The 25,996-nt window shown below is 41.0% G+C and overlaps 2 protein-coding genes across 7 annotated transcripts in view; both read left to right on the top strand.

Annotated features, from left to right (window-relative positions):
* LOC136420416 (mitogen-activated protein kinase kinase kinase 13-like) overlaps nt 1-21,291 on the top strand; it is a 35,196-nt gene extending 13,905 nt beyond the window's left edge. For 2 of the 4 annotated variants that reach the window (XM_066407314.1, XM_066407315.1), the window contains exons 3-16: nt 7,651-7,883; nt 9,894-10,077; nt 10,454-10,645; nt 11,031-11,241; nt 11,716-11,822; nt 12,303-12,411; nt 12,711-12,937; nt 13,404-13,439; nt 14,298-14,441; nt 14,789-14,978; nt 15,338-15,952; nt 16,337-16,410; nt 16,831-17,098; nt 17,278-21,291. In XM_066407314.1, the coding sequence (XP_066263411.1) occupies nt 7,651-7,883; nt 9,894-10,077; nt 10,454-10,645; nt 11,031-11,241; nt 11,716-11,822; nt 12,303-12,411; nt 12,711-12,937; nt 13,404-13,439; nt 14,298-14,441; nt 14,789-14,978; nt 15,338-15,952; nt 16,337-16,410; nt 16,831-17,098; nt 17,278-17,376 (2,689 nt within the window). In that variant the 3' untranslated portion in view covers nt 17,377-21,291. Of the gene's footprint in view, nt 1-3,078; nt 3,338-7,650; nt 7,884-9,893; nt 10,078-10,453; nt 10,646-11,030; nt 11,242-11,715; nt 11,823-12,302; nt 12,412-12,710; nt 12,938-13,403; nt 13,440-14,297; nt 14,442-14,788; nt 14,979-15,337; nt 15,953-16,336; nt 16,411-16,830; nt 17,099-17,277 lie in introns of those variants that run through there. The other 2 variants (XM_066407318.1, XM_066407316.1) reach the window with 2 other exon arrangements.
* A 1,104-nt stretch (nt 21,292-22,395) lies between these two features.
* On the top strand, nt 22,396-25,594 carry LOC136420837 (alpha-N-acetylneuraminide alpha-2,8-sialyltransferase-like). 3 transcript variants are annotated; one of them, XM_066407951.1, is made up of 8 exons: nt 22,399-22,513; nt 22,762-22,872; nt 23,136-23,360; nt 23,646-23,787; nt 23,984-24,096; nt 24,455-24,544; nt 24,759-25,018; nt 25,338-25,594. In XM_066407951.1, exons 2-8 carry the CDS (start codon nt 22,769-22,771, stop codon nt 25,574-25,576), a joined length of 1,173 nt encoding a protein of 390 aa, XP_066264048.1. In that variant the 5' UTR covers nt 22,399-22,513; nt 22,762-22,768; the 3' UTR covers nt 25,577-25,594. The 3 variants fall into 3 exon arrangements, with proteins under 3 accessions (XP_066264046.1, XP_066264048.1, XP_066264047.1); XM_066407950.1 differs by having other exon boundaries at nt 22,687-22,872; XM_066407949.1 differs by having other exon boundaries at nt 22,396-22,872.
* The last annotated feature ends 402 nt before the right edge of the window (nt 25,595-25,996 follow it).

The following is a 25,996-nucleotide window of genomic DNA, read 5'->3' as shown; positions in this document are numbered from 1 at the left end:
ATCATGAAGTTACATAAATGTGATTTTTATCAGCACTCTGCATGCAAAATATCATATTGTGTATCTCGAGACAATATTCAATTTGTGTACAGATGAAGAACGATGTTTGGAAATCATAGATGAACAGGCTTTGCAAGGGGAATACATCCTTATGTGTTTGTAGTTTTTTTTTTGTGATATTTTTTTACCAATAGATGAAGACACTTTGAACTGGTCCCTTTGAACCCATCAAAGGTTTGCAGGTGTACCCTTGGGTGTCTGGTCACCATGGTAACCAAGGTTTGCCATGCTTGATTGGCGCCTCTGGTGTCTACCTGAAACCCCCGGGGACAACTGTCAGATTAGAAAATCAGACAGGCTAAGTCCTTCCCTGCCAATCTGGTTGAGTATAACATCCATGTATGAACATTGAGTCTTGAAATAATAGCTACATATTTATTTAGAACCCATGCAATTGTATATTATGATGTCTGGGTACATATTCATAGAGCTTTTAGTATGTATGTGGCCATGCACATTGATGTCTACTAGGGATTAGATAATGATTGAAAAGGTGTTAGCCTTTTTTCCTTTGATAGACAAAAATTTGAATTTTTAATGGCAGTGCTTGAGCTAGGGTTTAGGTGTTGGATTGGAAGGTAAGTCAGCACCAGGGACAGTGACCTTTGCTACACCAATGTTTCAGACTGCTCTGCAGATGGTTTACCATTCTGACCACACTTGAACTTGTAAGAACCAAGTGGGCGGATTAGTATTAGACATTTCAGAGCCTATTTGCTTGTCACAGATGATGAGCTTTTCTCATAAGTATTCATCTTGATCCACAATCTACATTTTCCCATCACGCGAGCTATGTATTACTTTTCTGAGAAATTCACTTGCCACCGGTGGTGGGTGGATATAGAGTGGATATGAAGAGCCATTATCAATGGCTGAGATCTACCTTTGCCTGGTGGTGGGATGAGGGAAATTTATTACTTTGACCCACATGTGTGTCAAAAGTCAGCTTCCAGCTTTCTTGCTTTAGCCTGCATGCCTCAGAAAGAAAGCAGTTTGTGCAGTTACCAAATACTGCCAGGCTTTCTGTGCATTTGATCCATTTGATTAACCAGTTGGTCTTTTCAGTAAAACTGTTATTGCTTTTTTTAAGCAGTACAACAGAAGTTGTGTTGGAAGTTTTAATGATATGATAAAGATTGTGTTGGTCTTTTTTGATTTTCGAATGAGTACTATTCGAAAGGGATGTAATATAAATGTCATTGAAATGATACTGGCTAAAGTGAGATTGACACATTTGTCATGTGCCCATCATCTGATCAGATGTCAAAGTGATCATGTCTCTGTGCTTGTTGCTATGGCAACAGAGGTGCTTAGCTGTGCTGATATACATGTAGGTGATGTAACCTTTGAGAGAAAGGTCGTACTGATTTCTGTGATAATGGTGTCGCCTTTCTGCCATTTATCAGTATCTATTAGCATGTTGGTTTGATTTAAGATTTAGAGCTAGACCTTTCGTATTCCAAAAGTATAGCATAAAGCTTTCAAATCTCTTTTCATCTCTCTTAGCTTCTTCCTCTTTACTTACTTGTAACCTTTCAAGTTCTGATAAAGGTGCTTTCCAATCAGCTTTGACACTTTCCTTCAAATTTTCAAACAAATTGGAAGTAGGGCTGGACAACGTCTAAAGACCAGTCACATGCTCTATCATGAACTCTATGAGTATTGTTGTCAGTTTTCTTTCCTATCATTGAATTTTGTTACACAACCAGTTTAGTCAGTGCTGTCTTAATACATATCCACGGGTTACTGGAAAGTGCAGTGCTGATTGAACAATTATGACAAATGCCACAATTGCATCCCCAGCATCCACCTGCATTATCTTTCATAATGAAATCATGGGGCAGTGTCTATTCGGTTTGGGGAGACTCAAAATGCAATCTTCTCAAACTGTTATTCCATCCAGTCGTATATAACGGAGCTGTAACCATATTACCGTCAAGTTCTATACGGACACCAGTGCCAGTAGTATGTGGCGTTGGGAACAAATTGCTAATCTGTCGGCTATCCCTCTGTAAATGTCATGTTAGCTCTATGTTGTGAGTCGAGTATGATTGCTTTTTTTCTGGACTGCAGTTCGCTTGTCGATCTTTCATCTCTTAACACGCTCTTCCTCCGTCCTGAGATGCCCTTCAAGAGAGCCGGAGAGTAAAGTGTTAAAGATCAAAGGTGCACTCAAATGGTTGGAGAGATGTTGATGTTGCTTGGGCCGAATGGTAGGAAACATTGTTAGCCATACCTACATGTGTACATGTACATTTTTGTAGGAAAAGAGGCAGCAGAAGAAGACAAAATTGTGTCCAGTTGCAGGAAACGACTTTCTTTCTAAGATAGAAAGTGTCAACAACATGTAATGTTAGTTTCTACCTCTGCGGTTTAAATGAAAACTACATGTATGTACATGTAACAGTCTGAGAACAAAATACTGATTTTAAACCTCTGATCTTTACAGGTTTGATGTTCTTACAGAATGAAGCCCCGTATCCTTTCCACATGCATGCTATCCCTGAAACCACTTCATTTGTGGTTCCAGAAGGCAACCTCAGCAGGAAGAAGGTTAATCACATCCACTGGTCAAGAAATTCTCTTACAGCTCTTAACGTGGCAGTTAGCGTTAAGCAGATTTTGCATTTTGATGGTATAAAAGAGGTAACGCTTGCCAACCACCCTGGTTTTATTGATCTAGGGGCCCATTTATCTGAGTAACGGCTTCTCCGGCACTTCATGCAGGCAAAAGATGAATGAAACGTCGTTAGATATTCCCCTCACGCAGGCACGCCATCGATTTGACGTCGGAATATTGAGGGCGGATTAATGGTCTCGTGACGTCAATACGCCCACGGGAAATAAGAAGGCAGCCTTTTTATAATATTGACAAGATAAGAGGAAGATAAATACTTGGTCACATGGTCGAGTAGGAGCCGTCTGATTGGCTGGTGTGTTGCACTGCTTAGATCTCATGAATGCCAATTGCGGCAGAGGTTGTTGGTGGTTTTTATCACTGATGGTGCTGCCGACGGTTGTTTGTCTGCTATTAATGTAATAATTTTGACGGGTCCGATTCCGGTGTCAGCGCTTTTTTTTGGCTCGGCGTGTTATGGTTTCCGTGACAGCTTGAGGAAGTGCGGGGGCTTGGCTGCTCCTTCCCTCGACAAGCCTGAGTTTGGCCTTGTTTGCGTATGTTCTAGTTGGGGGATTCCCCCATTCACGACGTCAAAATTCTTCCCAGGACTATGACCAAGCTCTCCGTGCGTAGCTGCCCGGACTGCCCAGGCAGCTGGTGAGTATGCTCTCTTCATTTTTTCCCGACCGGGTCGTTTTCTAAGCCGTATAGGAAATCTTCCTTTCCTGGGGTGCGTCTTCGTGGACGTAAGCGATATTTGCACAATATTGCTGAATGAAGTTGTTTGTGGGACCAGCTTCCCCCCTCCGGGTCGATATCTCATATCGAGTGGCTCAGAAACTCATTGCCATTGGCAATTGGTGTCAGCATTGACGTCATAAGCGGTAGATTGATGGCACCACTACCCCATTGATGGAGGCAGGCAGCCCCTTTCCTATGGGGTAATTCGCTCTGCTCGGAGTCTGGGCCCATTCATAAGGGTCGCCCATTCACAAAATGAAACTGGGGCCCAGGTCTTACACCAACTCCAGAGTTTCATTTCTTTGAAACACTGTTTTTGTAGATGACTTGAAGACAGGGATTAAGAAAGTTTTATTCCATTTGGTGGATTGATCAAGTTACAAAACAACTTCTATCTCCAATTTGCATAATTATGTATCAGTAAGATATAACTCTTCATAAGATGTGAAATTATGTTCTTTATTAAAGCTTCTCCTTTATGATTTCTATTCTTTCTGCATTTGAGGAGGGAAAATGTTTTTTTCATAATTTTCATCATAGTATGTTGTGTCATGTATGTTTATTAAGTGTTGCAAAGATATTTTGGTACTTGCTTACATTGTATGACAAATTCTAAATTACCAGTGCACATGAAGCAAGCATAAAATTTGTTGCAAATATACAAACAACAAGAAACAACAGTCAAGCCAAATGCCCTAAGTAATAATTTAGCAACTTCAAAGTTCATATAAATTAAATATTCATAGATAGATACCCATGATCCATTTCATGAACCTTCACATCTTGACTTTGGGAAATCTATTTTCTGTGCAAAAACAACCAGCTAAGCATTCTAAGTTTGGGAGATTGAATTGAGTTCACAAATATAGAATACCAAAGATAGAAAGAAAATGCCAACTTTAAATCTAGTGGCAAGTGTACGTGTTTGTGTGAAATGCAATTTTGCTTCCTGTTGCAGTGATTTGTATACACAACCTGAATATTTGTTAAAGACAAAAAGATTTTCGTTATAATCTTTATCAAAGACTTAAGGTTATTTTTTGGTGGCAACTTGAGCCAAATTCCGTAATCTTGATATTCTGATATTTTATACCAACAGGACAAGATTATTTAGTTTTCTATCCATGCATGCCTAATGATATGCTAGTATACAGTAGGCTTACATTATTTTTTGTCAGTGTCTTGATATATGATGAAAATATATATGTCTTGGAATTATCAAACAGTAATTTGTACATATTTTGTGGCCCACTAACTGCATCCTTTTTCTCCCACATCTGTATATCCATTGCATACCAAGTATCATGACTTAAAACAAAACTTGAACGTTATTGTTTCAATCATATCACCACATGCTTCATTAAAATTCACATTATCTTTTTCTCAGAAGCCTTTCCCTACATAAGCTCTCGTTTCCTATCCCATATAAATATAGGTAGCGTGAAATATAGTCATGATTCTCTTGAATAAATCCTTGTGTGGAGAAAAGTTTAGTATTTTAGCGGCAAGTAGCAGGTTTGTTTAATAGTCCAGTGGGTTTCTTGTGGGCGGAATATCCGATATTGTGTGCCCACGTAGTGTCAGATCTGCTCCCTACTATCCTGACCACGAATCCTTTGAGTACTGGGTGTTGTGTGGGTGTCTGCTGCAAATTGCAAGAAACAGAATATGCTCGGGTAGATTAAAGCAAAGTTTAACTATATTTGTGTTGCACATCCTATGGGTGCTCCCTTGTCAATTTTTACTGCCTTTTTGTAAAGCTTAGTCTAAAATCCGTTAGACGTTTACTTACTATTTCATATTTGATACGTGGCTTTAGTTACACATTGTAAGTATTTGGCTGTCTATTGAAGGTTTTGTCCATTCAGAGTAAACTAGCTAGGCTGATATGTACAGAATTTTTCTGAATGAACAGATTAGGTGTTTGCAGTAGGAGATATGGTAATTTTGCCCTTCATTCAGAAGTTTTATGCAGAGAAGTTATCGCACAGGAAATTGCGTCCACCCACGCACAGTGCACCTTGGATCATGAAATAAGTGTAGCATGTCGGAACATCGGTATGCAGGACTTTTAATGCATTATCAATACCTCTTTCTCAACGGGATATTTCTCTGTCAACCAAGCCCGAATTCCGCTGGCGTCGTGACCTTGGATTAAACCAGGGGATGTCGGAAGGGCAAAGGGAATTGATTGCTTCTTTTGGGGTTCATTCAGGACAAGTTCTAGAATTTAATTTGTGAGGCTTCCATCAAGGTGGATGTCTTTCCACAAGGTACAGTGGGGGGGGGGGACTTTTTGTAATCATTACACATGTAGTTTCATTATAGCTGACTCAAAGCTACTTGAACCATGAGTATTTTGAGAAGACATACATTGTTACGTAGAAAAGTAGTTAAAGGTGTGCAGATTTCATACTTGTAAATATATGGTAGGAAATTTAAAAAAAGGAAAAGCAAGTATCTTAAGAAGTTAAAAAGTGGAATTGTCATGGTTGGTTTTGTTAACTTAATTCAAAAATTAAATCCTTCAATATGTGTAGAACGTCATAATGTATGGATAAATCACAAATTTATTGCACATGTGGCTTTGAGTGATGTGAATTTGTCAATATCCATCCGGCCAGCAGTGAGCTTTAACAATACATACATGCCACGCCTGATAAGGGATGCATGGAATCTTAAAACTTCAGTCAAAGTCAAAATGAAAACAATGTCTTTGTAACAAAATAGTTCACATTCACATGTCTTCCTGGCATTTGTCAAAGGCAACGTCCTGATACGATTGAATTATTTCTACGTCAATCTGTACTTTATGTAGTCTTGAATGCTTTACAATACTTTATGACTTTAAAGTCATTCTCAGTTACATCCTTACAGAGGTGAAATAATGCATGATAAATGACATAAATGGAAAGGAAGTGTCTTAAACTAATCAGTGGAAAAAGATGGATTGCATTTAGATGTGTTGGGTGTACATTGCATTGTCATCCGACCAACTGAATTGCTGTCATTTGAATAAGAAACATCTCTTAATGACATGCCATCTCATACAGCGCACACTTAAGCCATCACCAGCGTAGCTCCTCAGATAATGGTTGCCATGGCAACATTGACATGAGAGATCTATACTCCGCTAGCACAAGGGAAATAATTTGCCCTGTGACCTTTATGAAACCATGACACCTCACAAAACAAGTTCTTCAAAGGATAAGAGTCCTTTCCACAGCAGCCATGGGTTGGAGATTCTGGTTATGCGGGTACGTGGAAAAAGATTGCGTTGCTAGTACCAGATGTATCAGGATGGCTATGTAACTAACTGTAGTTAAACGATATGCTACATCAGTTATTGATTGTGCAAGTACGAAGGGAGGAAATAGAGACATATTGTATACAATGTATTCATTCAGCTTGTATATACATCCATAGTAACATAACATGGTTCCTCTTTCTTATAAGATTAAGAGCCACTCTCTTTGGGATGGACGGTCAATATTTGAATCTTTGACTTGGATATACGGGTATACTATATGATGATTTCCCAATATGTGGGTGGGTTGTCAATTTGTATGAAAAATGATTTCTATGCTTTGTAATATTAAGCTCAGGTTGTTACTTCCTTCAGGCAGTGGTCTCTGGAACTGGCTTAGTTACTGTAGTCCTTGTTGTTGCCTTTGGTTGTATCAAACAAGACTGGCGATAACCTTTCAAATTGGACCTTGTGTTGAGAGACTGACCTTCATATGCTTGTATTTGTGTATCTTCAATACACATATCATATTTTTATGCCATAGATGCAATTTTTCTATTGAAACAAATAATAGCAGAAATCTGCTGGTGTGATTCTTAGATGTTCAGAAAGCTCACTTTGACTGCATCCAAATCTTGAATTTGGAACCCTATAGCTAGTTTCATTCTTCCTTTTTTGTCTTCCATTGTTGCTGTAAAGCTGCTTCAATCCAAATTTGTGTCCACCAGGAGTTTCTGAATGGGATTTTTCCTTGATCTTCTTTTTGGCGATACCTCAGGAGCGGAGGCATTTTTATAGTACAGTATTACGATCACTTTGAAAATGTTCTAAAAATTGCACGGATGCATCCCTTAGTTCTAGCTGTCGGTTCCTGCAGAAGCAATATATGGACTACAACTAGTAGAAGCTAGAATCCTTCAACTAGTCATGAACTGAGAGTTCTTCAAATAGTGAACCAATTATTTCCTGTCGTGTCTTTCAGTAAACTGTGCATAGAGGACAGCGATGAAACCGACCCGAATCGCAGCCCCACTCCCTGCACCTCGCAGTGTGCACCTGGGGAGAAGTCCTCATCGTCGGACAACGCGCAGAACGTGCAGCTGCAGTACACCGGCGCCAACCGCAGCGGCAGCTGGTTCGACGGGCTCCTGGGCTGCCTCAGGCCTGTGTGGACGATCATAGGAAAAGCAACGACAAACGAACTGAAGAATGGAGGTAGGTTGCAGTACAATGCATGTCATGTCACTCCAGGTCTTCTTTTGTGCGAAGTATTGTATTTGACGGGTAAAATTGAGTTTCCAACAAACGGACTGAAGAACGGAGGTAGGTTGCAGTACAAGGCTTGTCTTCCATGTTACTCCTGGTGTCCTTCTGTACAAAGTACCATCTTTTAGAATTGAGTTAACAAGAATCAACACTCGTAAATGTGTTAACAAAGGATTATAGGAAAAGCTACGACAAACGAACTGGAGGTAGGTTGCAGTGCAGTGCACGTCTTTCATGTCACTCCGGGTCTATTTTTTCACAAATTACTGTATTTGAAAGGTAAAATTGAGTTTCAAACGAACTGAAAAATAGAGGTAGGTCTCAATACAATGCACGGGTCTACTTTTGTACAGAGTACCGTTTGGAGCGTAAAATTCAGTTACCAAGAATCAAAACTTGTACATGGGAATTTGCAACAGTGGAAGCAAAGTGTCGCTTGTGTTTTATGATTGTCTATAAAGTTGAGAGCTTCTTCTACTATCCCTTAACTAGTAATGATTGTGCAAATGTTCTATCCATCTTATTTGGCTAAGTTGTATTAATTGAATCATCCACCAAGAAAGACAGGCTGTGAGAATTAGCAAAAGAAGTCAGTAGCAAGAAATATATGATTAAAAAATTCTCTCTCTTGTAAAGTCATACTTCTGTCTGTATTCCCTAAACTAACCTTCAGGGTGTATTCCAAAGTTAGTACCAAGTACTGGAATATTTGTAGTTTAAGTGCAACTTACATTGGAAATCACAAGACAACAGTGAAAAAAACTATTGTCCTTCCTTTGACCTGTACGGTACATCCAAAAGGGTGACATTGATAAGTTGCGTGTATCGGTCGGTGGCGATAGGCTCCCACTCTGACATCACCCGTCTATTCAGCTTAATGAGTTAAAGGATCAGACCAAAGTGCTCGGCTGTCACACAGATAGAACAAAAGAAGCGCCATCACAATCTGCAAACTGATCCTCTGCGCATCATACATAATTAAACCCGTGACCAAGGATGGGCTCCACAACGAGGCTTTGACGTCAATGGCTATTTATAACCGGGTATGAATCAATTACTGGTACAGCGCTCGCTTTTGTGCCCCAGTCAATTGAAAGTCAGCCTGAGAGAACCAACATGAGTAATGTGGAAGGAGATTCTGAATTACTGGGGATGACATTATGTATATTCTATATGCCCTTGTGAGGAAGGTTTTTTGATTGACATTTCCTCTTTGATATCAAACAAAATTTGTTGATGTGCATATGAAATTAGAAATAAATTCAATTACTGACAGTTTCACATAATGAAATAGATGAAAATGTAGACTTATGAGATGTAGAACTGAAGTATTCTTGAGAAGTTCAGAAGGTGGTTTCCTTGCTATTATATATTTCACCAAAATTCAACAAAATTAATCAACAATAGGGTACTGGTCTAAAGGTTTGAGTGTCTTTCCTTCTTGTTAACTGCGAATTTAACATTAGAAAAGGAAGTGGGGCAACTGTCATATTGAGGTCACCTTGGCACCAAATGGCAGCCTCAAGACCCTAAATGTGATCTAGCCCTGTCAGGTAGCAGTCGAACCATCTAACGCCCACCTCAGTGCTGTATGACAGCATCCTGTCAGGTAATACTGTAAATGCAGAAATGTTCACTGGGATTTAATTCCACGGTAGGGAGAAAATGGAGTGGTGGTTTTGAGTTCTCATTTGAAACAATAGTAGTGCTACAGTCACACCATACAAATGTAGAAAGGGTTTTAACGGTGGTTTTAAGTTCACGGTAAATAGTTCACCACGAAAACCGCAAACATAAAACCACCGCAAACATTTCTGCTTTTACAACAACTGACATCCCAGCTGCTAAGCTAAGGACTGGGGCTTATGCATAGTTAAAAAGTCCCTGGATGTTGGCTATAAATGGTGAGTTCTGTGGCCCATGGAGCAGGTTTTGTCTCTTACCCTTCCTGTGTTCCAGATGACTGGGAGATTCCGTTTGAGAACATCTGTAACCTGCAGTGGTTGGGGAGCGGCGCGCAGGGCGCCGTGTTCTTGGGAACGCTCAACGGCGAGAAGGTGGCGGTGAAGAAAGTTCGGGAGGAGACGGAGACGGAGATCAGGCACCTGAGAAAACTGAACCATCCCAACATCATCAAGTTCAAGTGCGTTGTAGGCTGTACTATTTAGTAGTTATGATTTTGAGCCACTATATGTTTACTCTTCAGTCAAACCCTGCATGTACATTTGTTTGATCTTACAGTCATGTCATGAAGACCCCAGTTGAAATCCTTGGACAGGACATCTCAGTTGGGACTGCATCGTCTTTTGGAAGCAACGTACATGTAAAATGGGGGCCCCATATTCGAGAAGAAAGCCTGAAGCATGTTAAACTTAAAGGGGATGGGCTAGCAACCCATCTCTGTAAGGATATACCCTGCCACTGAAACAGCAAGGAAACTTGCAAGTCAGTTTGAACGAACGCACCAACGAGTAGTTAGTTGATAAATATATTAATTCTGGTATCTTATCTCCTTCCAGGGGAGTGTGTACACAGGCGCCATGCTACTGCATCATCATGGAGTACTGTCCGCAGGGTCAGCTGTACGAGAACATCCGGCGGGGGCTGGAGATCCCCCCCATGCGCATGGTGGAGTGGGCCAAGCAGATTGCCAGCGGCATGTACTACTTACACCAGCACAAGATCATTCACAGAGACCTCAAGTCACCCAAGTACGGTCACTTTTCATTTATCAACCATACTGTTACTTAGCAGGGTGTCAGGGTGTCTTCTGGACATCCTACACTAAGAAAACAGACATTTTTGGACACCCTGTCCTAGCTAAAAGCCTGGTATAGCGTGAAGGAAAATATTAGAAGCAAACAGAGGCAGTGTCTCTGAAATCACTTGGCATGTAAAACTTTGATACGAGTTTCATAACAATATAAACAAGGTGAACTAACGACATTGCTCAAAGTAAGTTACATTCACCAGAAGTTTATAGAAAGACTTATGCTAATCATAACTGTTTCAATCTAATTGTAAGTATTGAAATAAGGCATGTAAGTAGCAGAGGGCAGATTGCAGTATAAAATTATGAAAACTTCTTTCCATCAGTGTGCTTCTTGGGGTGAATGACAGCTTGAAGATCTCGGACTTCGGAACGAGCAAGCTGTGGAGCGACAGGAGTACGCAGATGTCCTTCGCGGGAACGGTCGCGTGGATGGCACCGGAGGTCATCAGGAATGAACCTGTGTCAGAAAAGGTGGACATCTGGTCGTTTGGTGTGGTCCTGTGGGAGCTACTGACCGGGGAGTCACCTTACAAGGTACAGACTGGTTTATTTTGTGTGTAGAAAAAGGAGTAGATCCAGCTGATTTTGTTTCCTTGTTCGAGGGTAAGTTAGGGTGTCATCATCAGTTTTAACTGTCTCCCTGCTGCCTAACCCAGTAACCAATATAGAATTGGTAGCCAAATGGCTGCTTCAGTGTGCTAAAGGTTTCCAAAAAAAACTGAATTGAGCATAAAATGATGTCATGGTTTTGTTGTATGCAATGATGTTTTGCATACTTCATTTTTCTATCAAGACTTAAAAGTTGGCTCTTGCGGGTCTCAGACTTTTATTATAGTAAAACATTATGTTGAATATTTGATACAAATTGATTTCCAAATGATAACTTACATTAACAGACAGTGAACATATACATGGATTCAATATTGTTTTTCTTGACTTTTTTTTTGCAAGTTGCAGAAAATGAAAAATATGTTTTGCGTAACACATTTCTACCCATGTTGCCTGTAGGACGTTGACTCTTCAGCCATCATCTGGGGCGTGGGAAGTAACAGTCTCCACCTGCCTGTACCCACCACCTGTCCTGAAGGCTTCAAACTTCTCCTCAAACAGTGCTGGTCAGTAAACATACTGTGTGGATCAAAAGCATTACAGAGAGTGGTTTTGTGTGAGTGAGTGTATACAGCTACACATGTATGAGAGAAACATTCATTCAATGCAGGGCTGTTTCCAGGACCTCTCCTGGAAATTTGTCTTGTTATGACAAAATATTTCATCCTGTCGGTCCAAAAAAATTGGGTATAAGTGTGTATTTTTGTGTGTCTGTAAGGATGTGTGTTTCTGTGTGTGTTGCATTTTGTGTTTAGATGTCTGTATTTTTGTGTGTCTGTAAGAATGCTGGTGTAAATGATTTTCCGTGAATCAGGGCTTGCCTCTCTCAAGCATTTTGTCTGTTAGATTAGATCCAATACAGTACAAGACTTTGCTACATTGTATGTTATGATATGTCAAGTTATGGGGATACTAAGTTTTCTTCCTTTTGGCAGTAGTGGCAGATATTGTCATGGATACTGATTTTGTGCTATGTCTTGATGCAGGTCGGGTAAGCCACGGAATCGACCTTCCTTCAAACACATTCTCATGCATCTTGACATTGCTGGATGTGAGATCATCGGACAGAACAGAGACACCTACTTTAAGACTCAGGTAAGTTTTTTTTTTTTTTTCAAAATCACTTCAAGAATAGATGTACTAACAGTATAGATATTGGTTACTAAGTCTTGTACATTGTACAGGGTAGATATTTAAGATGTAATAGTTTCTTTAAAGTTCTTTTTAAAGCAATACCTTAGAGTTGTAATATCTGTATGTTACACTCATCAAAATTTCATAATTTGGCATCTAGAAAATGTGCACTTACAGAAGGGCCTAAATGTAGTTTTTCCTTAATCTTTTTCCACAAAATATTTTTCCTAAATCTTTTTTCTTTTTCTTCAACCTTAAAGGAGAGTTGGCGGGAAGAAATCTCCATCCACTTCGAGAAGATCCGCAGCGAAGGGAACCAGATCCACAAGCTGGACGAGGAGTTGGTCTCAAGGAGGCGGGAGGAGCTCCGCCACGCCATGGACATTCGCGAGCACTACGAGAAAAAACTGGAGCGCGCCAACAACCTGTACATGGAACTGAGCACGTGCATGCTTCAGTTGGAGAACAGGGAAAGGGAACTCATGAGGTAATCATTCTGTAGGATGCTCTGTACCCCCCCCTCGTTTTTCGATGATTAGTTCCTCTTGTTTATCTTTAACATTACCATAAATGTATTTAAGTTTGCGGTGGTATTGTGTTCGCTGTTTTTGCAAAGACCTCTTCACTGCCAAGTCAAAACCACCACGTCTTCTGCCTACCCTCTTGTCTAAATGCCACATGTACACACTACACATTGTATAGTATTATGATGATCTGTCCATCTGTAGTATCCTTGCCAAGTTGGTAGTAGGTGGTTCCGACCCGCAGTCTGTAAAGAGGCCAGTGTTTTCATTACTGAAGCAGTATGTGACTATAGCGCTATATATCATGAACTCCAAACCATCACGAACACACCATTCTCTCCTTATTGCAAATTCAAATCAAATCACCGCAAACTTAAATGCATTTACAGTATCAGATATGTCTGTAATTGGGTTCTTATGTGCCACCAGGCATGAAAGGAGAAGAAAAAGAAGAGGAAGAATTGGGTTAGTTTATGTTGAAAATGGGTGCAACTTATCTTTCACACTATGCAACTTATATAGTGCAAAAAGACATGGCAAATGTTTTAAGCTGTTTTGAGGATTTTTAACCCTTAAGCTGCCAGTCCCGACTTAACTAGGGATACAGAAATATGTCTTGTGTGCTGGACCCGGTTATAACCGGGATAGGGTATTCCCCAGAACAAAACAGCTTTGCGTGCGTGTAGCGCGCGAAGCCGGGAAGTTAGGGGAGTTAGCGCCGCCGGGTGTTTCGCGGGTTTCGTGAGGGAGGTCAGGGGTCAAACATTTTTGATTTTTACTTGGCTAAAAAACCTGGCAGCTTAAGGGTTATTTAAGAATACAATGTTGGTGAAAACTGACTTTTATATAAAGTTGGAAACTATCCCTTGATGCTGACGTTTTAGTTTTTGTACTTTCGTGTCTGTTCATGCATGACTTTTGTGATGATATTACAAGTTACTGGGACATAGTAAGGTCTTGCCTCTTATTAGCTGAATATGAACTGGTAACCTTGTCAGGTTTAAACCAACAAGCTTGGACATGATTGGCTAAAATTATGGAGAACACTAAGCTCTAATTGGTCAATAGGTTGATAACATTACATCCTGCCTGTAGGAAAGAGAAGCTGTTGGACATGAACCAAAAAGCTTTGACGTGATTGGTTAAAGTTGTACAGAACATTGAGCTCTGATTGGTCAGTAGGTCGATAGAATTGCATCTCTCCTGTAGGAAAGAGAAGCTGTTGGACATGAACCAAAAAGCTTGGACGTGATTGGTTAAAGTTGTACAGAACATTGAGCTCTGATTGGTCAGTAGGTTGATAGAATTGCATCTCTCCTGTAGGAAAGAGAAGCTGTTGGACATGAAGCTGAAGAAGGAGAAGATTTCCATCAAGCCGGCGATGCTCAAGGCGCAGCATCAGGCTGTGGAGAGGCTCATGAAGAACAAGGGAGCAAAGTACAAGACAAGTCTTCATCTTCTTCAGAGGTTTGTTTGTTTCCTTCATCACAGTCACAACATTCTCTTGAGATGCATGAAATCTTCACTGTAAAAAGATATGAATACAATGAATACATCTATTACTAAGAGTTGTATAACAAAGTTACTTAGCAATATACATAGAATTACATTTAGCATGTGTGCATGTTATGTTAGCCGTGCACTGTCTGTAATTAAATACAAGGCGAATCAATAATTTGCAGTGCTTGAAGAAACTCTGTGCTCTGTGATTTGATGTTTTAAGCAGATGCAAAAAATTTCCCTTTGTCAGAGGGTTACACATACATTGTTTTGAAAATGTTGTTAATTATGTTCTCCTTGTTTCCTGTTGACAGAGTTGACAGCCCATCCTCAGAGCCCAGGCACTACGGAGACGCTGAGCACTACGTACACTTCTCCCCGCGAAGCTCCCCGTCCTCACCGCGGCACTCACCCAGCAAGCTGCGGGGACAGCGCAGGATGCACCGCAGGAGCACGATAAGCCACGGAGGGTCCGCCCCAGGCTCCCCTCTCGCCTCCAACAAGGTAAGCAAACTATAAATGGACATGCATCAGGGCTGTCTCCAGAATTCGTCTAAGGACTGACATTTGCTCATTGGGAAAGCAAAATTTCACCCTGTCTGTCCACAAATCAGAACTGATGAAAATGTATTTTTCTAAAGAGATTTAAGAACAAAAACTAACATCATTGGCTCCCAAACGATGAGTGGGATGGAAACTAATTCAAAGCTGAAGACAGCCCTGACATGCATGCCCTTTTTCCGTATGGGGCGGCAAGCTAGTTTGATTTCCAGTAATTTATAAGGAAATCTGTCTTATTGAGACACAATCTGTAGCATGGTGATCAAATTTGTGTCTTAACTTGTGTTCATGTTCTTCCATAGATGAGCCCAGTGAAAGAGAAAAGGTTGCACAACATCCTCAAGTCGGATACCACGCTGCAAAACGACGCAAACGAAACCCGTCTTGCCAGAACTGCTCTCAGGCATTCTGCCCCGGGAAGGGCGATGCGGCAATACGCACGCGATTCCGACACCAGGAGAAACAATGAGAGGACTGACCCGGGGGTTAGGGAAAGTTGTCGCAAGAGCCCAAGTAGAACTCATGCGGAATTCACTCAGGTTTCATACAACATCAACACTAAGGGCTCCACCAGTGAAAGTGACAATGGGAGGGGTGACAGTAGAAGGAATAGCGGTAACTATGGCGACGACGGGGGAAGTAGCGAACAGGAAGAGAAACATGAACTTGGGGCAGAAGGAGGGGAAGAGCCGTCCATACCCAATAATGTTCTCCCCAGCCCAGGGCACTGTGTGACATGTAAATGCCACATGTCCCACTCAAACCCACACGTGGACGGTATTCCATCAAGGAGCGGCACCCCTACTGGAAATGCGGAAGGACAGGGAGAGGAGGAGGATGGAGGAGGGGGAACGAATCCACAGGAGACAGAAGAGGAGCAGGAGATGCCTGATTTACAGAGTAGAGATGGGGAAAAGGTACATAATGATGGTCTTACATTCAAGCTGTACAGACGCTTTTTATTGACGTCATGATAATTATAATTTGAATCCCTGGCGACCCTGTTGGCAGATAATTGGATTAAGCAGTAGCATCTTCCTGTGGTTTACAGACATGTTGCAATCCAACATGGTGCAGATGACGTCAAATGGAAACCTTTGTAAATGAATGCATGTTGTACACAATCCACAATTATGAGGAGGACTTAAGAGATGCATAAGGATATATGTTTCTATATTTCCCTGATACAATGATTAATTTGAAACCTGCACACCAGATATAGAATGTAAAAGTAGTAGGAAGGAAGAACAACGCATAGTTTTTGATGTCATGAATTGATTGATTCCTGTCTTGTGTAACAGAATGCTGAAGAGTCTTCTTCAGAAGAGGAAGAGGGTGAAGTGGACAGTGAGATTGATTTTCCAAGGGCACAAAGGTGAGATGAAACATTGTGTACTCAGATCCTCCAATCTGTCTGGGGATTTTCCAAGTAAATTCTATTCTTAAGTTCTTTTTCCTTCTACATAGTAGTGTGACAAAATCATTGTAATCTTCAATCCTTATCAAAAACTGTATGTTAATTCCTTTGAAAAAGTTGAATGTCTGATTGCTACAAGAAGAGGGAAGATGGAGAACCATCAAGGATAACTGGGAACACCCACTGTTATGTTATCAATTGTTCGACTTATGTTTTATCTTATGGTTGTGTTTTATTTGCATATTGTCTCATTAAGTTTCTGATATGAATGGTTTATGTTACTTTATGTTACGTTAAGTCAACAGAATAAATAAATGAAAATATATAATCATTGCAGCCAACAGGAATTGAACGACAGGTTTATTTTTATTGTTCCAGCCGCCCGATTCGCTGTCCCAACAGTCGTCAGTCGTACTCCACGGTCAGCTCGGAGGGTGGGATGTCGGAGGAGGAGAACACGAGCGACCGCTCCCTTGGCCCGACCCCTGACCTCCTCTCCACCACCTCCAGCTTCAACAACACCGGCGAGTTCCACGACGTGTCGCACGCGCTGGCGGACATGGCGCACTCGCTCTCCGACGGTTTGTCGGACAAGGAGATGAACGTTCGCAGAGTGAGGTCCCAGGTGCGAGAGCACGTTTACGAGGTACGTTTGCCTTTTCATGTATCCATGTGTGCTTACCGGTAGCTAATGCTTTAAATCCGCAAAACCGCAAACATTAAACCGCCGCGAAAATTTCAGTAGTTACAAATAAACTAACAAATTGGTACCAGCATTGTGAGAGAAAGTCTGACTAAGTTGTTTGTTGTTTGTTTGACGTTCAGAACCCCCTGGCAATGCTGGACTCGGATGAGAGCTCAGACGACTGCTCCGACGCGACCACCGGCACCGTCAACTTCAAGAATTCCGCGGCATCGTGGTGACGACAGTTGCGCGAGTCTTCGTTCATTACCTCATACTTGATTTATTAATTTAAAAAACTAAAACCAACAAAATGACCTAGGACCCGAAGAAGAAAGGTTGGTCTAGTGTCTACCATGTTGTGCCACACAAGAGACCTACTCTCGAATATTGTGTACCTTATCAACAAGTCCGACTGGTTATTGATAACAACGAATTATCATATGGTAATCAGACGTAGTGGTTGATAGGTTGATGACCTGTCAATTTCCACTGATTCCATTGGATGTCCCACTGAGCCATAGTTGAGAAATAAATGACAGTTAACACAGCGTCACTGAAGGATAGATTATCAATGACTTAACACCAAGTTGTTAATCGTCTTAGTTTCAAATTGACCAAGTTGAGAAGCAATCGAGAACTGACTGTGTAGTAATTCAGACCAGTCTTGTAAAAAGACGTTGATTGAGCTGTCCCTGGATAATAAGTTCCTGATTTTCTTTTACTACTGGCTCTTTGACATCATTGTTTTTATCAATAATCATGTCTGAGACCATCGTTTGGGAGATGTCTAAAGAAGTGAAACCGAAATGTGAAACTGATACATTTTGGCTACTAAAGTTGTGTTTACTTCAGACCATTAACAGAAGTAACAATAACCTGAAGTAATCATATGGCACACTTGACTCCATTCCCAATAAAGCTATTATGATAGAAAGAAATTTATTTTTCCTTGAATATTCCAGTATGGAAGTTAGAGGTGTGTGATATATACCACACTCGTCCAATATGGTATTAAACAGTGTTTACCTCTATGCTAACCCAGTGAAGACAATGTTGTCTGTGATGTTACCTCTAGACTTTTATAGTTCTGTGGACTATCAAGTTAAAGACAATATCCAGCATATTGGTCGAAGTTGTAATCCCTGGTGCAATAGCTGCACTATTCACATATGTTAATACATGTATGTAGAAAAGGTATGTATGATTGCCCAGTGTTGTATGAATGGAGCCCATTGGCCAATTCGACCAAAGAATGAGTGCAGATCTTACAAACACTGACCAATAGGAATGATCATTACTTAATGGTTAGAGTACATTGTACCACCCAAGTATGTGATCAATGTATACAGTATACCATATCAACGGTTCTTGTGTAATATTAATGTGTTACAAAAAAAGGTAGTAAGTTACCCGATGGTACTTAAATTGTAAATGTCCTTAACGTACTGTTTGCTGGCCTTGGATCGTAACAAAAAAATGTACAAGCCTCTGATCCACGAGTCTGTATGATAGCCCTATGACTGGTCCGTGTATATAGATAGGTATACACACCGTTGTATACTGTTATTACATGACTGTTGTGTACATGTACATGATGTTTGTGTACTTAGACATGCAGAGTGTATAGTGTGGGGAGTTGGAACGGAAGGAAGGCCATGACAATATTTTTACTGAAAGTGGCGAGAAGGAAGTGATTTGTGATGACTGGCACTCTCACTGGGGTGGGTTTTGTAGGTGCTCGTTGTATGCTGATTGGTCCCTTGAAAGCGTCCTGTAACTGTTAAATGTGAGAAAGGATGTACTCAACTACAGACCTTACATTGGGTTGTTTCTGTAAAGTGACAGACCCTGAAGAAATGGAAAAACATGTAACAAAACAAACCTTGACTCTATGACCATTGCTTGGAAATGCGAAGAAGTGTAAGTTGTGTCTGTAGATGTTCTGACACAGTCTTTAGGCCCTTGTCAAATCTTAAGAAATGTCCTAAAAACATTGATGTTTTCCTCACATTCCATTTAAAGCAGCCAGTGGAATTTCATTCATTCTTGAAATGACCCTACTGCAAATGTTTCCCTAGCCCTAACAACCCCCTCTTGATGAGTGGAATGTGCCAAGTGTACGGATTTCAATGTGGAAGGGTCCATGTAACTGGCAGGAAGAGGGGTGATTAGGTGACTTAAGGGATTCTTAATTGAAATCTTGTGATGACTCAAAGCTGGTCTTTGATTTGCTGTTACCTTTAGCCCATATGGTAGGCATGAAGTGTCAGCTGCAGTCAGGGTAGTCTCAAGAGTCCGTTCTCCAGGGTATTTGGACTGGTACCTGTACATTGTACATGTATGTCAAGAGCTTTGGACAACCATCCTATCCTATGTAGAGTGTGGCAATAGCTGTTTCCTATAAAATTTGGTGGCCACTGTTCTGCATATGCTCTCTGTATATCCAAGTGAGTCAACGATAAAACCTTGGGACTTCCTACCTGTGAAACAACCGTTTTCTCAGGTATATTTCGTAAGGGAGGTGTCTAGCCCAACAGCAGTGTTTGTGCTGTGGCAAGCATCCATTGTGTGCAAGAAGAGCCCCCTTGTGACATGCAGGAATACTGCCCCTGAGCATTGATCATACAGGACTGCAGCTTGACATAAATTACCTGACCTCAAATGGGTTTGACCGATTTTACCTGTAAAGGAATTGCTACTGGCATGGAGGTTGTTTTGAGTGTCTATGTACAACCGGATTTGGTGTTTCTAAAGCTGGCTCACTGAAAAGGGTAGATATCTCTCAGGAGACACACCCACTAAGAGGGTAGCCATGGAAACATTTGATTGACAGTTTTTCCATCAATCAACAAGTTCAAATGTCTGGACAATCCAACCTCCATGAATATAGTAGCAGATTTCAATGTGGAAACATGTTGCCAATTTTATTTATTATTGAAAGTTTCTTTCACTTTCCATGTACTGACATTTCCTGAGGAACCACTTTTAGCGATTCATAAATTCTTTTACCTTTGTTTGCTTCTCACAGTTATGTTTTTAATTAAGATTTTACCAACATGTTGTGCAAGAATGCTCTTGACAACGCATTTGACCATGGACCACTATTTGAAATCCCCATTGTACTGAATCAAGACCTGAATGTGTGGGTTGTATCCCAGGACAATCCTGGAAGATATTGAGGATGACCCCTCAAAAAGAAAACAGAACTTTGTACTTAGGGACAAATCACAAATGTGGGGGTGGTAAGAGATACATCTGTACATGTACAGGAATGTACATGTACATGTACAGTAATGTACATGTATCCCTGTCTTAGGAAACGTTTACAAAAAGCTTTATGTAGCTGTAGCAGTTCCTTCCAAAACTTCATTTAGAAGGATCCACCCCCTCCCCACCACTGTGATTGGTCCCTTACAGGTAGCTTCTTGGAAGTCTGTTCTGACTAATGTCCTCACTTGTACTGCACTATCAATGTATCAGAAGAACAAGTTGAAAATGACATATTCTGGTGATGTTGCAGATTAGTACATGTACAATCTGAAGGTGTGCCTGTGTGTCCTGTTTGCATGGTTCCCTCCAGTCCCCATGTGTCGAATCACATGTTGTACACTGAATTCCAAATTTTACTTGCTGGACAATTTTGTCCATGTCACCTTTTTTTCTTCTTTTGGTCATGGCAGCATTTTCATCCATTTTTATTTTAGGTAAAAAAAATTCCACATTTTTTCTACTGTGACACATAACATGGTAACTTTTTATTAGAAGGCCTAAAGAAAAGACTAAAACTTGATTTTGGCCATAAGTGTCATTTCATTATGCTTAAGTGGGAACCACGCAACAGAACATATAACAGGTTTGAACACCTCTATCATCTTGCACACCCTGTAACCATATAAACTGAAATAACCATTGTACATGACAAACTGTACCTGAACTGTCAAAGGAGAAGGATGATGTGCCCTGTTTTATGGGTAGGAACATCAGTGGCAATGTAATCTTGCCATCTCTGTCCTGTACTTCCAGAAGAAAGTTAACTGTAAGAAGGAGAACTGTTCTGTACTGTACATGTATGTATCTTAACTTAGCCTGTACATTGGTCTGTGTCAGTCAGTTGGAGGAAACTGAAAATTAAAGCAATTTTCCTACAAATGTAACATTTGCATTGTGTGTCTCGTATTTGTATTAATTTTGTACATGTATGATAATGTAGTGGGGATTTTTTCTCTCTAATTTCTACAACACAAATGCTTTTACATTGTACTAATGTAGTTTTTTATCAAGTTCTCTAAAATGTGCTGGAAAAATTGAGTTCCGATGATTTTTGATGTGTTTGAAGACATTTTAGTGTGCAAGAGGATGCTGTCACTCCGACGGATGTTCTGAAAAGAATATGATTGATAAGTACACATGCTTTTGTTTTCCTGTTGGTGGTACTCCATTGCTCGTGAGTACTATGTTTTGAACGCCTAATGTTTTGGTGTAAAGTCAAACTTGCCCTCAGCAACCACTCAAGGAACTGAGCAAAAATGGTTGCTCAGGACAGGTGGCTGCTCAGGACAGAACCAGGTAGAAATGGACGGGGCTGGTTAAGTGTGGTTGCCAGCGCCAGATGGTTGTCTATGCCAGGTTTGACATTATTTGCTACATGGATTCGACGCCAGATGTTAGGGTTATCAGTGTTCCCTGTAGAATCTATTGGGTAGCTTAAGCCAAGGACACTACAGTATATAATGCCCTTGCCAAGAGAATCTGCGCTATTCGGATCGTAATTCCTTCCTTTAGGCCCTTTAGCTGTGGCCAATAGGCGCAGGTCACACCGAATAGCTCCGTTTGCTGATGATCCAAACAGATTAACAACCTACCTCGGGGCTTTGTTCCTTCAATAAACGTCATAGGTTTAAAACCTCCTTTGGTCATAGGGATATACGTAAGTTGTCACAGTCACGGGTGAGAAGTGACGTTTATTTTATCTGCTTTTTCTCGATCCACCAACAAGTTTAACGTGCAATTTCCCGGTTAGGGAACTATCTTCATTCTTTACAAAGTCCATCAGCGATCAGGTATTAAAGGTGAGTAATGGTCTATAGCATCGGTCAGATAAGTCAGATCGGTTATAAGTGTTCGTGACTCTTACTGGGTGTGAGGCCCAACTAAAAAAAAAAGCGTCATGATCTATGACAACAGGGTCATCACACTCTCTGGAATGTAGAGGCTAGGTGCCAAGGACAATACCTGGACACGTACTCGCTCTCTTGGGTAAACATTTCGTCACTAGTACCTTCCCTTTTGCTGTGCGGGAGACCGGCGTGTCGACTTCCCCAATGGAATCAGAACCCAGCTGAAACAAGCAGCCTGATATTAAGGGTTTTCCAGCAGGTTAGACAGCTTTTATATTGCAGTAAATTATTCCCGGCGGTTGAAATTGAATTGTACTCATTTACAGAAGTGTACGACTTAAGCTTGGCACGAACTCCCCCTTCAAATCAAATGAGTCGGTAGGCAATCCTTGACAACGGTCCAACTGTCTGCCTATTTCACATATCCAACAGCGCTATGAATAGACGCGCAATCCTGTACGTCCTTGCTCTGACAGTTTCCATTTCGTTGAACGTCGTCCTCATCAGGCGGGTTATGATGCAACATGACATGCGCCTGGCCGAATTCCTCCACAACAAAGAACAAAATGGAGGATCTGGACTCAGCGAAAGGACAGCAGTATGGCGAGAATCAAGCAGGTATCGTAAACAATAAACAAACTCAAGTTCGTATATCATGATGCTCGATGGAGCTGTGGTGGATCTACGTATGAGCGTTGTTATTTTCAAAATCCTTTGTTCATTAACTTACTTTTTTATTTTTCTTCGAATATTAATCATAAAGAATTGCAGCTTATCTTTATTGCAATAATCAGAAAGTAATAACTTTGTTGGCATATTCTTAAGTACTCAGGTAAGAGAATCTAACACGACTCATATGATTGCCATGTAACCTTCAACAGGAGAATACAAAACAACAGCAAAGATGACACAGTCACTCAACCAGGTATAGGAGAGGCACTGAGAGGTGCAGTAAAGAACAGCAACCATGGGTCAGAGACAGAGAACAATGTGACAACCAGCAACGGGACATCTCTAACACACAATCCCTTACCCCCTGAAGCTGTTTCCACTGTATATACCCAAGCTCCATGGACTTTCAACGTAACAGCTGCAGATCAGTTCAGGTGATAAACTATTGACATCTGATAGCAGAAGCTTGTAGTTGATATGATGCACCCTCGCCTAGCTTTAGACCAAATGCGATAGGCCAGCTGATTGGAATACAATAATCTCTACATCAATTGCTCATGAAATTGATCATTAATCTGTCTTCAATTATTCATTAATTGCTGTACGTTGCAAGCAATCCCATTTATGTGCCGTCTTTTTTTTCCACATTTGTTTTTCCCTTTCTGCTCGAAAAGGAAAACAAGATTTATTAAGTATCTTTTATGTTTACGACACGATAGGGTTGAAAAGGAAGAGGCAACAAAGACGCAAAACTTATTCGTCATGACGCAGAAAAACGTGAAGTTGAACAGTTCTCTAAAATACCAGGCAGAAAAGAGATACTTCAACATCTCCAAGGACTTGTACAGTTGGTTACCCAGGGTGAGTTCTGTGCATACCATAAGTAAGTTAGGAAGACACATTGATACTCATATAACCTCATTGGTTCATGAAAATCTTTGCGTCTTCTGGGATGTTTTGGAACCTAATCAAAACCAATAATCAATATTGGATTATGAGGGCCAGGTGCCTGAAATAAAGTTGAAATTGAACTTGAAAACCACTCCTTTAAAATCAGGACCAGCCATTCGGCTTCAGGAAGTACAGGACGTGCAGCGTGGTTGGGAACGGAGGGATCCTGGTGAATAGTGGCTGTGGTACGGAGATTGACTCTGCAGACTTCGTCATCAGGTAAGGCCTAGTGCTACTCAACCTACCAACACACCAGCCGTTCCTGCTTCAACCAATAGCAATATAATGGAAGCCAGGAAGCAGAGGGTTTTAGAACAATGATGTACAAATTGTACATCGACACTTTGGCAACTGATGGAACGACTTCAAACGTTTTTCTGTTGTAAATGTAATATTGGATAAGGTATTTTTAAAGCCGAAAGTCTCCAGTTTTTCCGACGTTTACTAACTAGTAGCATTCGTGACTCTCTCAAATTTTCAATCAATCGAATTTACATTCCCACCACTAGAGATTACCAAATCTTGCTCGCATTGTGCAGGTTTTATTTTTTGCCTGCTTCTTATTTTCAAACTTCAGAATGAACCTGCCGCAAATGAGGAACTACACGGTCGATGTGGGGAAGAAAACGAACTTAGTTTCAGCGAATCCAACCATTTTAAGACACAGGTAAGATCTGTACGGATTAGTTATCTAAATCTATATGTCCAAAAGGTGGTTCGTTGCAATTTGGTGCCCTTGCAAGACGCTAGCATGCGCTACTTCTGAGAAGTGGATATTTCAGAGGGGATCTAGAGAGAATCGTTTACAACTCTATTCGGGGTAAGTAGATGGCGTAGAGTAGAGTTAAAAGTGGTTTGTATTTTTCGTCTTCTTTTTTCAGGTTCAACAGTCTTCGATCAAAAGCTAATCAAGAAGCGTTTCTGAACTACACGAGGCACTACCAAGACGCGTACCTGTACTTCAGCGCGTTTACGTACAGGTTCTGTGCGAAGCTGTCTTTTTCCGCCTACAAAGCTGTACAGAACGCCAAGGGAAAAACTACCAACGCAACTGTCATATTTGGACACCCCCAACACCTCGACTTGGCTACGAAATTCTGGAAAGGGAAGTATAACATCAAGGAAAAAAGATTGACTTCAGGTAAAGTGTTTTTTTGCGTTTTAACTTGCGTTTTAAATGTCACTTAACGTTATAGATAATTGTACTGTAGTGTGCATCATAGAGTATCAGAACACAAGTATAACACTTCTGCCGTACAAAGTCGTGCTCGTAGCCTCTCATGTAATATTGTATATCATGGGCCATGTGCATATATGTCTTCATGGTAATTGAACCCAATCATTCCAGCAAAAATTTGTGAAAGAAACGGGCTGCAACTCTAAAAAGAGAGGTCACAATCTTCGACCTCTAGCTGCAAAAGATGATCCCCTCACGACTTGTTCTTACTTCTTGTTCCCAGGTCTGTATTTCGTTGGCGCTGCCCTGAGTATGTGTGCGGAGACCCGTCTATACGGCTTCTGGCCCTTCGACCGGGACAGACAGGGGCGGGTGCTGACTCATCACTACTACGATAACGTCACGATGTCGGCCCTGCACCAGAGGGTTCGCCACCACTCCATGCCGGAGGAATTCGCGGTGTTGCAAGGCCTGCACGACCGCGGTGTCTTACACATGACTACAGACAGGTGTTCGTCATAGGATAACAGTGAAAGGACAGACTAATACTAGGGTCACATTTTATATCCGGGGCCCGGTCGGGCAGTCGTTGGGAACGAAAAGTACGATATAAAAGACGACAAAACACAAAACGTTCCAACAATTATTCAAGAGCAAAGCTTGTACATATTCAATGATAAACACTTGAATTTTTCGTTTCCGCAAACAGCCCGGCCGGGCCCCGGTTAGGAAATGTGACCCTAGCATAACTCGACGCACAAACAAACAAAAATCAACTGTACATTTCCTTATGATGTAACGTTATATCATCTTGGCACGACACTCGCTTTGTACTGTATGACGCGGAGAAATTACTAGTACATCTACTCAGAAAAAGTTTGCTTAAGACATGTGACATGTGGCCAAGGTGAAGCACATACCTTCTAATGGACGTCAGTATGT

This window comes from Branchiostoma lanceolatum, chromosome 15 (assembly GCF_035083965.1).
Source record: "Branchiostoma lanceolatum isolate klBraLanc5 chromosome 15, klBraLanc5.hap2, whole genome shotgun sequence".
Classification (NCBI taxonomy): domain Eukaryota; kingdom Metazoa; phylum Chordata; class Leptocardii; order Amphioxiformes; family Branchiostomatidae; genus Branchiostoma; species Branchiostoma lanceolatum.
This window is presented reverse-complemented; position numbering and strand designations above follow the sequence as displayed.